General features: G+C 44.3%; 1 protein-coding gene across 3 annotated transcripts in view; it reads left to right on the top strand.

Annotated features, from left to right (window-relative positions):
* Positions 1-15,678, top strand: part of CEMIP (cell migration inducing hyaluronidase 1) — a 114,516-nt gene that overhangs the window by 94,956 nt on the left and 3,882 nt on the right. For all 3 annotated transcript variants that reach the window (XM_054214722.1, XM_054214724.1, XM_054214723.1), the window contains exons 18-28: positions 1,730-1,861; positions 3,847-3,882; positions 3,974-4,129; positions 5,684-5,864; positions 7,587-7,802; positions 8,722-8,933; positions 9,405-9,590; positions 10,298-10,502; positions 11,344-11,430; positions 11,728-11,885; positions 14,869-14,969. In XM_054214722.1, coding sequence (XP_054070697.1) covers positions 1,730-1,861; positions 3,847-3,882; positions 3,974-4,129; positions 5,684-5,864; positions 7,587-7,802; positions 8,722-8,933; positions 9,405-9,590; positions 10,298-10,502; positions 11,344-11,430; positions 11,728-11,885; positions 14,869-14,969 — 1,670 coding nt within the window. The remainder of the gene's footprint in view (positions 1-1,729; positions 1,862-3,846; positions 3,883-3,973; positions 4,130-5,683; positions 5,865-7,586; positions 7,803-8,721; positions 8,934-9,404; positions 9,591-10,297; positions 10,503-11,343; positions 11,431-11,727; positions 11,886-14,868; positions 14,970-15,678) is intronic.

The following is a 15,678-nucleotide window of genomic DNA, read 5'->3' on the forward strand; positions in this document are numbered from 1 at the left end:
GGGTGGGACCGGTCCTCTGCCGCAGGGGAACCCAGCCAGCAGCTCAGCCACCGCTTGCCCTGTGATCCACATCCCCCCAGTGCCCTGCCTAGCAGCTGATGCTAAAAGGTGTTCAAAAGTGAATATTATTTACATTAATTGAAATTATAAATTCAACGATAAAAGTAACTGCTAAAAAAATAACTTATTAAGAGCAGTGCTTGCTCTGCAAGTACCTCCAAATTCTCTTGGGAGCCTGATGCTGCCGTATAGCAGCATATGGAAAACCATATAGCCGAACGCGTGCCTTGGGAAAGTGCCTGCTGCCACAGGCGCAGTAAGTGATTACAGAAGGCAATTTGTCCTTTGCCATACAAGGGCAGGAATGACCCCTGGAAGCCAAGCAATTCATAATGCAGTCATGTTTATGCTCGGGGATTACCCACCAGCACAGGCCGCAGCTCAGATTATTTATACCGTTTTCCACTTTTCATGTGTCAGGACTGAATAAATGATTATAGCTGGAGTGGCTGGGGCAAACTTTGAGGTAGACTGGGCATATACAGAGTTGGAGAGATTATTCTGCATTCTGTTACAGCGTTAAATATCTGGGCCAAATTCCGCACTCTGTAGTGTTTCTCCAGTTACACACGGATGGGAATGAAACTGGAATCTGTCTTCAAATATCTGTATTTAACAATGTCTGGGGAATTCACAAGGGCCGATACTAAATCTCTTTCTGAAAGCAAATGCACAGTGATGAAGCTGCCAGAGCAATATTCATTTACAGGAACCCTATCAGCCTGATGCTCGGTTTTAGATTGATATGATGGCTTATTAAGCAAAGCAAAGTGCTATTGAATATCTGTTAGCGATTTGACAGCTTGGCCTCGCTACTCATTGTTGAGGCATGAATTTTAATCTCTGGACCATCCGTCGCTGGCACTGAGCTGGATACTCATCTGTCAGGTTCCCTAAGCTGCGTAGTGTGATGGAAGATGCTCCTTCAGCAGCCAAAGGGAGAGCTGTGCCTCAGGACCGGGTAGATGGCAGCCGAGCTCAGCATCACCCTGGCGAGCCAGATCCTTGCTCACATCCCGTGGCCCGAGCGGTGTCTGAGAGGCAGCAGCTGAGGGCACACATTGCTGCAGCTCCCACTTGTGTCTGCTTTTTCCCTGCATCAGGTCAATATTTCCTCATACTTGAGAACTTCAGAGTTAATAAATTTTGTACGTGTGTCCTGGGTAATGCAGAGTGGGAATAGTAAAGGACATACTCTCAGCTCCTCTCCAAGATGTTTTCATTCCTTTTCACAGCAAGGAAAATTTGGCAGTGGTACTTGTTACCACAGTATAGCCAAGTATAGGAGATAAGAATGCTCAAAAGGGAAAACAAAAAGGATATTTATCTAAATAACAGGAATATGCGAAAGGATAACAGTAAGGGATTAAAAAATATCTCAGACTTTTGGGAGCAATAATAAACTTTCCATGCTTTCAGCAGTGTATCAGCAATACAATAATGGAAAGGTGAAAGGAAACTTGGAGCAGGTCTTTACAACTGCCTCGCCTGGACCGTCCTTCCCTTGGCAGTTGGGTCTGGCCATGGCTGCTCGACTAGACACGCTACTTGGATGGACTGTTGTCCCAAAGCTGTTCCCGAGTTAGCAGAAACCAGATGTTTAGCAGGGCCGTGCACCGAGCAAGGCTACCTTCCCTCGCCAACCTTTCTTCTCTCCTTCTGGTTACAGATACAGCCCACACAAAGACGCCGATCCTTTGAAGCCCAGGGAACCTGCAATAATTGAGCGCTTTATTGCCTACAAGAATCAGGATCACGGGGCCTGGCTGCGGGGTGGAGATGTGTGGCTGGACAACTGCCAGTGAGTTTTGCCTTATTTCAACTCTAGGAGTTCAGCCTGGTGTTTATGGCGAGCATAGCTGTGGTTCAGACTATTTATATTGCTTTGCACCTTCCGTATGGCCAAGATTGAAATAAAGATGAAACGTTAAGTAAGCACAGGCATTATTTTACACAAACAAAACCTGCTTTGTCTGATCTGAAGATCCCTCCGATTCTTCCTCTGTGTGATGCTAACCAGCATTCAAGAATGGTCATATACACGCACAGAGACATAGACACATGGATGCAAATAACTAAAAATAAAACTTAATTTGTGTATGAAAAATGAGGTGCTTTGAAAAGAGAGCAGCAAAATCCATCACCTTCCCTGGCCTGGTCACAGATCAGTTTTATGTGGTTCACTGCTATGCTGAATAAGTGAGTACTGACAAAGCAGACATAAAACTATGCATCATACCAGCAAGGGAGAGAGACTGGGCAAGTGCGGGTTGTGTTCTTTGAAGGCTGTTTCCTGCACTGGTCAGAACAGATATTTATTTTGCACTTGGAAACAGATGATCTTCTACAGTTTCTTGTGCTGAGCCAGGCTCTTGATATCAACCTCAATGAAGAAAGAGGAGAAAAAGGAAAAAGCTACTTTACAAGGCATATTGTGATAACTCCAGTAGGAATAGCTGTCACACCGTTCGTTATCTGGTGTCCAAGTCCTGGGCAGAGCTGCCTTACTTTCAAGCCACCCAAACCTCTAAAGCACCCCATGGTATAAGCTGGCTCTGGTGACCGGTCAGGTTGGTGGGAGTGAGACTGTAGCAGAATGGTCAGAAATGTGATATTGAGTAATACGGTTTCTGCTTCTTATGAACTTATGAACCAGAAGTATCTAGAGTTGTCTTCACAGATCACATTCATGTCATTGAGACATTTACATTGCTTATGGAGCAAACGCAGCGTATGGAGGTTGCTAAAAGACCGAGTACTTTATCAGTTTCCAGCAGTGAGCATATGTGAATTCGAGGAAGCAGCCATCAAACTGTAATTGTCTTTATAGCCACAGTAATTTCCTTTTCTATTGCTACAGAAAGACTTATGTATTACATTAACAAAACAAATGTTAATGTGGCATGCAGTGTATAAACTTCGGTGTGTGTTCATGGGGCTGGAGGAAGGCAAGGGGAGGCGATGGCGTGTCAAGGGCTGCCACCTACAGACAGAAGCGGGACAAAGCTGGGTCTTACTCCGCTGCGGGCTCCCGACTCGCGTTTTTGCTGAGATCAGTGACAGACGCGTTAAGAGTGACACCGATGTGAAGACACCATCGAGACTTACTCATGCTATCATATTAATTGTAGTCTTCCTATAAGCAGGAGTCACGGACCGGCGGTTGTGATTTATCTCATCTAAAAGCTTTGGTATTTCAGCAAAATGGAAAGACATTTTAATCTTTTTTTTCTTTCTATTTTTTTTTTTTTTAATAAGAAAGATCTGATCTCTATCTTCCTGTCAATGAAAGAGAAGCCAACTTCTCTGTTTTAATAACAGTTCCTCTTGTAAAGTTATTTCATGGAAGCAGTGTGTGATACATGAACACGGGCAAGCACAGAGGTGTGCATAAGGCAAAGCACTATTAGATAATAAAAGCGAGTTAGACTGAGAGATAAGCATGATCTTTTTACCTAACAGTGAAAAGAGCATGGTCATTAGACACAGGGAAAAAGCTTTATCAGACAAGTAAACTATGCCCAGTAACCACCGGCTTAACCTTAGCTCTGAGCAATCAGGTGAATGTCTGCTGCTTCATATGACCTGCACATACTGCAAGATGTGCCAAAGAAGACCTTCCAAAACTTAGACAGGGAACAAGCCTGGAAAAGCCTGACCCTCCCCAGGGGCACTGCTCAGTAGTTAAGCCCTGCTGCCCTCTGCCTCATTGGTTTGGTTACTTTAGTTTGACATGAAAAAAAAACAACCCAAATCTCTTCTGACGCATCCCTCTTCTCTTTGCAGGTTTGCTGACAACGGCATTGGCCTGACCTTGGCGAGGTAAGTGTGGGGCGGCCTGTGCTGCAGCCGGGGGCACCGCTGGTGGGGGTGGCTGTGAGCAGCCCCTTCACCTCCAGCCCTTCCTTCCCAGCGGCGGGACTTTCCCTCATGACGACGGCTCAAAGCAAGAAATCAAGAACAGCCTGTTTGTTGGCGAGAGTGGAAACCTGGGCACCGAGACGATGGACAACGAGATCTGGGGACCTGGAGGCCTGGATCACAGAGGAAGGACCCTGCCCATCGGCCCGTAAGTTCAGCTCAGCACATCAAAGCACCCTCTGTTCCCACTCTCAGTGCAAACTCCAGCCCAGTGCGGTTTCTTCAGCGTTGTTCAATTTAATAACCATGACGCAGAAAGGATTTGGTTTCATGTCTGCCGATCCCAAAGTCCTCACTGTGCAGCTGCTGCTGGCAGGTACATACTTGCGGACTGCCAAGACATCATCAAACTCCTCTTTCCTTCCCCCTCCCCTTTGCAAACAGAGATGAGAAGACAGCACAAAGACTGTGCGCTCCTTGGGCACTTCTCTATATGTGGCTGGGCAATGTGGCAGTCTCTCTCCAGGTCAGCAGACAGGGAAGCTCATAGAAGCTCTTCCCTGGGCTTGGACTGGCCCAGATGTGGTCACAGATGTCCTCAGAGCTGCTGTCACTATTGCTGCTGGGCTACAGGGATTTGATGCCTTTGTTAAATAGTTTTGAAACGGCCAGTGAACGTCGTGTGTGGCCTCTTCCTAGACCTTAGTCCTGCAGATTGGTTTGCAAGTGCAATGACGTTCTGTTGTTATTCCTAAAAACACAGTTATCCTAACGGTAGCTCTACAGTGAACAAACAGCTCAGCTGATTTTTTTTCTGCCCTATTACCCGCCTCAACTTCGCTTATCGGTAGAGATAGAGGAGGCTTATTATTAACTATAGTAATAATGAAAACTCAATCTGAAATTCATTATAGTAATAATGAAAACTACGACACTCTAATATCCTTTACATATATATATATGGGCATATCTCGTCTTGGGTGTTGTGTGCAGAAGCTCAGAGGGACAGAACAAATGCACAGAAGCAGGCAAGCCTTGTCTATAGGAAGCCATTCATAGGAGGAGGGGATCAAATTTATTTACCATAAGTGAAATTTGAAACATCTTATCTTAGCCTTTTAAGAAGTTTAAGCATCTTGTTCACTTAATCAGTTTGAAAAATAGTGTCGTCTTTACCTTGCAGATGATATCAGAAAAAGCTATTAATAAAGGTTCGTTAGTCTGCCCCTTCACCTCTTTTCAACCCTATAGATTGTAAGACCTCTCCTTGTTTTCAAATCCCTTTTTTATTGCAGTTGAGTTGCACTGTTTCTCTCCAACTTCCTTTGAAAGATGTGGTGGGACTTCTTTTAGCCCTGCTGTTACTCAGCCCAAGGAGCCTGCACGGCTCCGAGGAGTTTCAGGTTTCACTGCTGCAGAACTCATTTCTGATGGCAAACATGGATTTATTCACTTTTAGGTCAATGCTTTGGCATTGCTCTAAGTTCCTTCCCTGGAGGAGCACAGACTAAATAAAGATGATCTGTTCAGACACAAGAGAACTTGAACTGAACTTGCAAGGATAAGAGGACTTCACAGACCTAAAAAGGAGGGAAATCCCTTCTCTTCCAAAACATGAGCTCAGGAGTCATCTTAAGGGCTGTCAAAAATGAAAGCAGCTGAGAAACAAATGCTGCTGGACTGCACATGTCTAGAATACATTCTCATCCTCATGCTGATGTGTCATGACCAAGTCTCCCTGTCTCCTCCAAATGTGTTTTAGGGATTTTCCCATTCGAGGGATTCAGTTCTACGATGGACCAATCAACGTCCAGAACTGCACCTTCCGCAAATTCGCTGCCCTGGATGGCCGGCACACGAGTGCCCTGGCCTTCCGGCTCAACAACGCCTGGCAGAGCTGCCCCAACAACAACGTCACCGACATTCATTTTGAAGACATCCCGGTGAGTTATCCTTCTAAGAAAGGCCTTTTCCAGTTGGCTTGGAAATGGGGCTGTGGGCAAAAAGGGTGTAGCAGCCTTTAGGAGGAAACAGGAGATCTTCAGGAGGTTGCCCATTGACTTTGCCAGAAGCTTAACAGAGGGGGTGGCAGCTAAGAAAGAGAAAATTGGATGGGAGAAATAACAAGAAAATCCAATTCTCTGACAGGTTTGCAGCAACCGGAAGCAGGCATCAGTTTCAAAAAAATAGTGACATTCAGGTGGAAATCATTTCCATTTCTGTGTGTCTCAGAAACGGTTGAAATAGGGAGAAGAATCTGCCCCCTTATTTTCAACAACAGTATAATATTAAAGAAACAACAGAGCGAAGTCTGTTGTGGAAGGTCTAACTCACCTAGAAGCGGAAAATACTGATTTTTGGGAAACAGCCAGTGAAACTGAGCCGATGCAGGGTAGTTCTGCAGCCCTGCACACTGGGGTAATTCCATGGACTCCAGTTCTGCAGACATAAACGAGAGCAGAGCCCAGCCAAAAAGGGTCTGCCAAACTTTGAATTACAGTATGAACTCCAGGGTGCTGGTCTGAACCTGTCCCAGGGTCTGTGCTTTTGAGTTATTTTTGTATTTACTTGCACACATATGTGCTAACTGGTTTACTGAGGTTCACCTCTAGCAGCTGTTAAATCCAACTGCCAAACACTACAAACAAATAAATAAATAAAGCGGTTGGGACTGAAATGTTTTGGGTTGCTTAACTTTCAAAAAATTAGCAGACTTGCTCGCACGTCAGGAAAAGTGCTGACTAGCAATCCTCGTGCCAAATGGGATGGGAAAGGCAAAATTCCCCTAAAAGTGTTGGTCGGTCACTCTCTCACATTGCACCAGGCGGGCTGGTGGCATGACATTTATTTATGCTGGATAAAAATATCAGTCCGAAGTTGCCTGAGCAGCCATTTCCCAGGGGAGGTCGCTGATTGTTCCCAGCATCAGTGTGACTTTATGTGGCTTTGGAACCTCAAAAACATATTAGCAGACAATGAGTGAAGTGGCTCTAGTGAAATCTCCCCGTCTCCTGAACCTTCCTCCAGAATTTTAAAACAAACCTTTTCACAGCTGGGGCTGAAATTCTGGTTGTTTTAGCCTTTTCCCCACGCTCAGCAGGGAAATCTGTGTCTGCTCTGTCTGACAAATCAAACACACCTTTTAAGTGTGTGACCCAGCTCTGCACTGACTTCAGGCTTAGGGAAGAGGGAGTGCGCAGGCAGAGACAATCCTGATATGGCTGTCCCAAATGGCACCGATGTTCCTGCCAACTAATGAGACCAGCTCAGCTGAAAATTATTTTGGTGATTCCATCTTTGGATGGTCAGTTTCAGAAGCTTATAGTTTTATTACCACATAACTGCTATCTCAAAGGACCCGCCACCCCAGAATCATCTGGAGTCATGGGGCCCCAGAGCTGTTGAACGTCAAGCCTACAATGTCTCAAGCTGAGTGGCCAAATTCTGTGGCCATTTAAAGAACGGTGCTGTTAGTGTGTACACAGATTTCTTCACGCACAAATTGACCCACAAATCCAACACTATTTCTTGTCCAAACTACTTTCCAATGACAAATAAAGAAAGAAAATGGGTCCTTTGAGCCACTCTATTGACCATAGCCACTGTGTACTGTAAGTGATTAATTCCTTTCCGGAGATGTAAATGTCTTTCACTGTTTTGTTTAGATTACCTCAAGGGTCTTCTTTGGAGAACCTGGACCCTGGTTCAATGATCTGGATATGGATGGTGATAAAACATCAGTTTTTCATGATGTAGATGGTTCTGTGTCAGAATATCCAGGCTCGTACCTGATAAAAGAAGATAACTGGCTAATCAAGCACCCTGAGTGCATTGACGTGCCTGACTGGAGAGGTTCCATCTGCAGTGGACACTTTGCACAGGTAAAGCTGCTTACCTTGCCGTATCATTATCGCTTTATTTTACTTTAAATTTCTTGGCGCTGTAAAGCTCGACCTTTAGAAATGGACTTTCTTCAGGGTGCTCAGGGTTTATTTATCTGCATGTCTGCACAGGTGGTTTTGAACACGAGGATGTTGTGGTACATTTTCAGATACTTTGGCCTTGACTGTTAACAGCTCTAACAACTTCTGCCTGAAGTCCCCTAAGAGCTCCATGAGCATTAACAGATTAATATTCATAAATCTATGGGCTGTCGGCTAGTTATTTTTCCTTGATTTATGGAAGGAAGTGTTGCCCACAGTGTTATGGGAAATGTGCTGAGGAGTCAAAATTAGACTTCAGCTGTCATGATCTTTCATCCTGTTGTGTAACCACCAAACCATTCTTCCTACCACACGAGCTCCAAGTGCTGCTGCCTTCAGAGAGTCCTCACTTTCCTCTGATGAGTAGCGCCTGTTTTTGTCTTAGGTGTTGCAACTGTTGTTTTTTTCCATGTAGTGCTACTAAAGCCAATTTGTAACCACTGAGCTGGTTTTCCTGCTTCTGAAATCCAGACAGAAGGGTCCTTGTTCTGTAGGAGTCAGATGTCTGAGGTAGATACGGTCCCACTGCGGAGGGTTGCCACAAATGCTGTGAAATACTTCAGCCCTAATGCGGGCCTCTTTGAAGCCTTGACTGGCACATAGTCTTGAACTCAGTGAATGAGGAAATGACCCTTCTTTTTTCTGAAAACAGTTTACTTTGTAAAGGAAGCCTAAGAAATCGAACGTAAGCGTACGGCGTACAGGTCACTGCTGAAGTCACGGGCCTCACGCCAGTTCACGTCTATTGAGTAGCTGTGCCTTTAATGTCTTCCTGTCATTCATTAAACCCTGGGTGATATTTTTTTTTTTTATCTAGATATACATCCAGGCCTACAAGCCAGCCAACCTGAAAATGAAAATAATAAAAAATGACTACCATAATCACCCACTCCATTTGGAAGGGGCTTTGAGCAAGAGCACTCATTACCAGCAGTATCAGCCAGTCATAACTCTGAGGAAAGGCTACACCATCCACTGGGACAAGACAGCCCCCGAAGAGCTGGCCATATGGCTCATCAACTTCAACAAGTGAGTGATCCGACCGAATTCCAACATTCCAGCCCAATAATGTAACAGCACATTTTTAATGGGTGAGGTCATCGCCTTATGAGCTCTTCCAGAATGAACATGCTTGTTCCAGGAAGTCCATTGAGTTCACCATCTTTCCATTTGACCTCTCAGATTCCTGTTTCCTCCCCTGGGCAGCCCAGCAAGATAACACGGTTCATTTTTGGAAGCCTAGAGCTAATTCATTCCTGGTGCATGGAAGTCACAGGTGTAGAAGTCAGGAGCAGATCTGACCCACATTGCTTAACTAACCCATGGTTGTTATGTCTAATTTACATTGCATTGATTCATCCCACACCATTAAAATTTTAACCGGCCAGGAAAAAATTAAGTTACGTTTCAGAGTGAATTATTTAGTTTGGCTTCTAGCATGCCCAGGAAAATAACAGTCATGTGTCAACTTATTATAATGTGGGTCTTTGCTATTTTTAGGAACGACTGGATCCAAGTAGGGTTTTGCTATCCTAAAGGGACGACATTTTCCATTCTCTCAGACATCCATAATCGTCTCTTGAAGAAAACGTACAAAACTGGAACCTTCTATAGAACCTCTCAAATGGAGAAACTGGAGCACAGATATCCTAGCAAAGGATACTACTACTGGGATGAGGACACGGGGTAAGGAAGCAGGTCTTGCCGATTTGGACACTGCTTCGAGAAAGCTGCTGGAATCGTGAACCCTTTGGCTAATGCCGTTAGCGGGCATCACAACAAAACCAGAAAGTCATTCTGGGAATGTGACCAGCGTTTAATTTTCCTGGGACTCCCACGGCTGCCAGTCATTCATAGCCTCTGCTGCTCTGCCAGTTACTCTGGGAGATGCTTTGCCGAGTGAATACAAATTACAAAAAAAGACAAAAGCAAAGTGCAGACCATGAAACTGAACTGGGGACACACCCAACCCTTTTCGTTTTGAACAACAACCATCTGTAAACACCACGACAGGGAAGCACAGGAACTAAGCGTGTAAAGCCTGTTACGTTCTTTTAAAGAATTAAAATAATGCGAAAGAGAGAGACACCTAAAATACAAACCATGTATTTCTATATAAATGTATCGTTATAAAATAGAGCTCCAAGGGAGTTCAGGTGTCGTCTAATTTCTCTGTCTTAAATTCCCTGACCTGCCCAAACCATTTCTGAGATGTGTGTCCCCTATTATTTGCATGTGGTATGTTGAGCACTCTAAAATCCAGACATTGGCACTGAGGGCTTGCAAAGCACATTATTGCAAAGCGTTGGGAAGGAGTCCACCAAAACTGGGAGTCAGTCATTTTTTGTACAGAATTCTCAAGGATGCTGTTGACTCTTCTCCCCTCCCTGCAGGCTACTGTTTCTGAAACTCAAAGCTCAAAATGAGAAGGAGAAATTTGCTTTCTGCTCTGTCAAAGGCTGCGAACGAATAAGGATCAAAGCTGTGATCCCAAAGACGGCTGGCGTCAGCGACTGTGAAGCCATGGCCTATCCCAAGTACATTGAGACTCCAATAGTAGAGGTGCCAATGCCCAAGAAGCTCTCCAGTGCACAACTGGTAAAGTAGTTGGTTTCTTATCACACAATTATTGCCAGTCTAAATCTGTAGTTCTGGCACATACTGTGCCCACAGACATAGAAGGACTTTGTAGCAGGTGCAGTATATCCTGTGCCTGATTTTCTGAAAAGGTTCAGGTATGTGAAACAGTATGAAACAGATTCTTACACGTGTAGAGAGTGCAGGTCCTCGAAGGACAGAGCCACCCAAGACTTCGTTTGAAGTTAGACGCTTAGTCTTCTGGGGCTCTGTTGTGAAGTTCTGTGCTTAAAAAGCACAGGGTGAAAAGTAATGAGGTGGAAGACAGGTCGGCCCAGGGAATGTGACTCTGGAGGGACAGAAGGTTTCTTGCCTGGCCTCTGGCTCCTCCAGGCTGTAAGAGCAGCAGTGTCAGACAAGGGACTGCACAGCCGAGTGTCTCGTTCAAATAAAGGGTTTTGTACAACACTGTCTCCTATATCCGATTCAGTCTAGTTCTGGGGAAGAGATAGGGATATTTGTCTATTTTGGGGTTTTTTTTTTCACTCGTCACCCTTGGAGCAGCAATGCACAGCAAGGTCTCAGTGAACCATGTGTCAGCTCTGCAAAGTGAGAGTCGCTTATACGCTGCCATTTGGTGAAACAATTTAAACGCTGACAGGATGAGCAAGAGGTTACTATTGTGCCCAGTCTCATTAGCAACGTAATTTGGCAAGTCAGTGCTTATTATGTAGCTTTTTTGTTGATTGAATTTCAAGATTTAAAATGGTTTCTGGAAATGCAGCGTTCAGGTAATGGACATCCTCACTAGAATAACTCTTTTCTTTCCTTTTTTTTTTTTTTTTGTTTTTTTTGTAAACAGAGTACCAAGGACCACCTACTAGAAGTGAAAATAGAAACTTATAAGAAACAGTACTTCCACCTAAAGGACGACTTTGCATACATTGAGGTGAGCAGGTCTTCTCAGTGAACTTTATGGGATACTTGCTTCATTTTTATGGAACACTTGCTTACAAAGTTATCATAGATAGTTAGATTCAGGTCACTTTTGCTTTGTATTTTGCAAAAAAAAAAGAAAAATAGCTACAACTTTACCATATTAGCAAAAATGCAGGACATCTTGACCTCAGAGATCCGGAATTTTACCCTTTGATAGAAAGAGGAGTCTTGTCACTGTGCTTCGTACAGGTGGTTGTTTGCAGTTGTGTTACTGTGAGAGATCAAGAATGTTTTTCCTCCCGCACAGGTTGACGGTGTCAGGTTTTTCCTCACTGATGAGGGTATCCAACTGGTTGTGATTGATGGACATCACGGAAAAGTTGTTGATCGAGTAACATTCAAAAACTCAATCCTACAAGGCATCCCAGCACAGATAGAAAATTATGTCAACAACATCAAAGACCAGTAAGTAAATAATCTGATGTTACTAAGGTGCAATGTACAAGAATGCTACACAATACTCATCTTTTTCCCGGTTTTTGTCACCCAACATGGGCCAGACAGACCCGGCTGTGTGCTTTTGTACCCGCCGACTCCCAAAGGTGAGCGGGATGTGCAGGCAGCAGAAGGACGTGAACTCTGTGATTTAGGAACCGATCGAGCCCCAGATAAACCGCAGAGCTTGATTTGATTAATAAACTGCAGATCTGCGTTTACGCTGTGGGCTACAGACAAACTGCAGACTTAAATTCACGAATAAACTCTCAGCACTCATCGGTACAGATGTGCCCAGTTGACATTTTTCTATTGCCTGCATGCTCTCTCAAATCGCAGAAAATTCCGCTAATGAAATACATTCCTCTCTGCACACGTTCCCTGCCCAGGCCTAAGGGTTGGTTGCTTTTATTTTTTAAGTATGGGCTGCCAGAAAAGCAGAGTTTTGCAAGTGGGTGGTAAGTAGCCAACGTGTGTCCCTGCATCCTGGAGGGCAGCGGGTTCATCTGCTGGAGTGGGATTGGGAACAACACCAGAAACCCTTTAACCAAAGGGGTTGTTCTCATATTAGTTTCTGGAGTGCTATTGGGAACTGACTATTTCATTGTGATTAAGTCTGTTTTGATTTGAAATCTGGTATGTAACATTTCATACAAATGTGATTGCTTTGTTGATGAATCATTCGAAATAACTGATCGACAGGATATTGTTCCGGCATTTATTCCGGAGGCTTGGGGGAAGTCTCAGCAGGTGCCATGCAGGTTCATACAGATGTGTTTCTACTGTCTTAAATAATTCTGAAGGTTGCAAAAAATACAGCAAGTAGTTACTTCAGAGAAGCATTGTAGTTGCTCACGTTTCTTTCACAAAAAAAATAAGAGAGCTTTTCAGACACGGCCCCATCCTCCTCTGCAAAAAATCCAATCTCAATCCTGGCTAAATCCAGCTCCTGGATTTTTTTTGACTTTAGAGGATTGATTCGTCATTAGACGTTTAGGTTTATTTAAGTCTTTCTGAGCCTCATTGTCTTCTTTGGATTAGTGTTGGAACCCAATTAGGATTAGGATTAAGACTGGAAGTTGACCCAACATGGTCAGCACCTTTCAGGTCTCACTCGGCTGTGCCTTGGCAAGGATTCAACCCCCAAATTATCGTCCTTCATTCACCAAAAGTTTTCCCAGCCCATCCCCTGCAAGCCTTTCCGATCTGATCAGGCAGGGGCTGCAGCTACAGCCACGAGACACCTTTTTTCCATTTGCTGGGTGAAAGAGTTGCTCAGAGTCAGATGTGGACGCTGCGCAGACGGCGGGACGGCAGAGCCACCAGCCTCTTGTCCCCTCTCCCGCCGCAGTGCAGAGAGATGGTGCTCAGGGAGGGGAAGGGCCCCACCGGCCTCCCCAGCCTCTCGTGGAGAGACCAAGAGAAGAACTTTTAGATCTATGGATTTGGGGATGCAAGAAGAGGCATTCCTAGCAAGGGCAAGCCTCTTTGTTCATTTAAGCAACTCTCTGCAGGCCAAATTCCTTTTTCTTTTAATAAATCTGCTTTTCTGATGAGCTTCCCAGGGATAAGAAAACAAAACGTGTGGTGGATTTATTTTAAACTTCCATAGCAGGTAAAGCTTAATGGAAAGGACCAATTTTAGTGAACTGAAGGAAGAAAAAAGAGGTGATTCAGCATTCACAAAGTACAAAACCAGCCTGCCAGCTCAATCCACTCTCGTAAGCGCTGGAGTATTTTAACACCTCGGGTTTATTCCAGGAAAAGTCCTGATGGCTCTTAACTCTTTTGCTTCTCTCATTCCTCTGCTGCCACCCGTTGCTATTTTCCCCTGAACAGTTCCAGTTCCAGCTGAGGTGTTAAGATGTGAGCGCTGCGCTCAGTAGCTCAGGGCAGGAGCTCTGCAGGAGCTCTTGCCTAATTAATTTTAGCGACTGATGTCCACCGTGCTGCGGGAAAGCCGACCCAGCAAGGCTCTCCTCCTGCAAGACTGCAGATGCCGTTCCAGTCAGGGAAGTTTCACTCCTGGAAACCCTGCAAGGTGGAACGAAGTAATTTCATCTAGGGCGTTTGCTCAATTACGCCGTGATGCAGCTTTAATTAGGAGCTGACCAAGGGTGATATCCCTTGAGCTTAATAGCAAGACTTCCACTGAACTCCCTGGAGCAGAGCTCGTCCTCCGTATGCTTTGAGATAACCATTGGAGGTGTTTGTGTGTCTGGTGGGAAGTAAGGAGGTTAACATGCTTCTCTGTGGACGATTCTCACTATAAGACTATCCCCTCATGTTTAATTTGGGTTTTTATTCTACCCTTTTAGAGTTAAGCCGAGGCAGTTACCGACTTCTGCCCAAGCATTTACAGATTTGCATTAGTTTAACGCACTTCCCTCATGTCTTTTCTTTATCAATTGCCATTTGTAGAAGACCCTGAGAATTTTGAGGTGAAATACAGTACATGCAAGTAAGGCAATAATAATAATAATAATTATTATTATTATTATTATTTTAAGCCAAAGCCCAATGAAAATGAAGGAAAAGCATCAGGTCAGCAAAAATCTCAAAGAAGTGAATTTCTTCAGGCTTTATCCTGCAAATGATGTAAGAAAATAAATTATTTGAGACTTGCTCAGAGCATCCCAGGGAGAGCATGTTCCTTTCTGAGCAAAGCAGGATGGAACTGCTGGTTGGAAACGTTTAAATCATTCTAGAAAACAGTGTTTATTAAAAAAAAAAAAAGTGTCTTGTCGGCTTCCTAGTGGGTTTTGCATGATTGCAAAAGTGAATATATGACTAAGCTGTTGGAAAGCATTGGCAAAAGCCATTAAAGCAGAAACCACTGTAGTTCATGGGTGTCCTTGAGTCACGCAGGCAGGAGTTACCAGTGCTCAAGACAGAGAAGCGAGGAACGTGTTCTGACTCTTCATCTGTTTATAAATGGCTTTGTTTCCTTCAGCTCCATAGTGCTGGTGACATCTAAAGGAAGATTCATTTCAAGAGGGCCATGGACTAAAGTACTGGAGAAACTTGGAGCAGAAGAGGGTTTGAGGTTAAAAGGTAACCACTTTTCTAAAACACAATTCTAAACCCCTTTGATCTATTCCCCCTCCCATGGCTCCAGGAAAGGGACCTTTTTTCCCATGTTCTAAACTTTGCCTTGCTTGTTTCTATCAGCGTGTGCTCAAACATCCTGGGACCAGTCACTTATCTATTCAGTGAGGTTGTATCCACTGCAGCTTTGGATAACAGCGCTCAGTTTAATACTGTAGGTGGAAAAAGTGCTTTGGCAGTTGTCCTTGCAAGTAAAGAATTTAGGGGGTTTTATTTTCTGGGTTCGTTTTAACTAAAAAGGCATTTTAACAATAGGAATGCTGGACTTTTTTTCCCACTTAATGCCCCCAAACAGGATTCTTTTCTTGTCTGAACTTATTTTTAGCTGGTTTTCTCCTGAAACAAAATTCCGACTTGATGGCACAAAGCGTATCAATTTCAAAGCATCACGTATTGCACTAGACTATCGCTCTGTTGTGCACCTTGCTCTGAGCAGCTCTTACTGCGAGCTTTTGGCACACTTTCCTCTTTTCTGTGTGTGTTACACTTGCTAACGTAGCAAGCTGTCGTCTGCTGTCCCGTCCCTCATCATCCCACCTTCCCTGAGGAAAGGGTTTTGAGTATAACCAGCGTGCAAATAAAGATAGCTTCAGCAGATAGCTGCCTGCTGGGAAGGGGTTTTCCTTCTCTCTTTCTCCTCTGCTATGTATCACGC

This window comes from Rissa tridactyla, chromosome 9, assembly GCF_028500815.1.
Source record: "Rissa tridactyla isolate bRisTri1 chromosome 9, bRisTri1.patW.cur.20221130, whole genome shotgun sequence".
NCBI classification, from domain to species: Eukaryota; Metazoa; Chordata; class Aves; order Charadriiformes; family Laridae; genus Rissa; species Rissa tridactyla.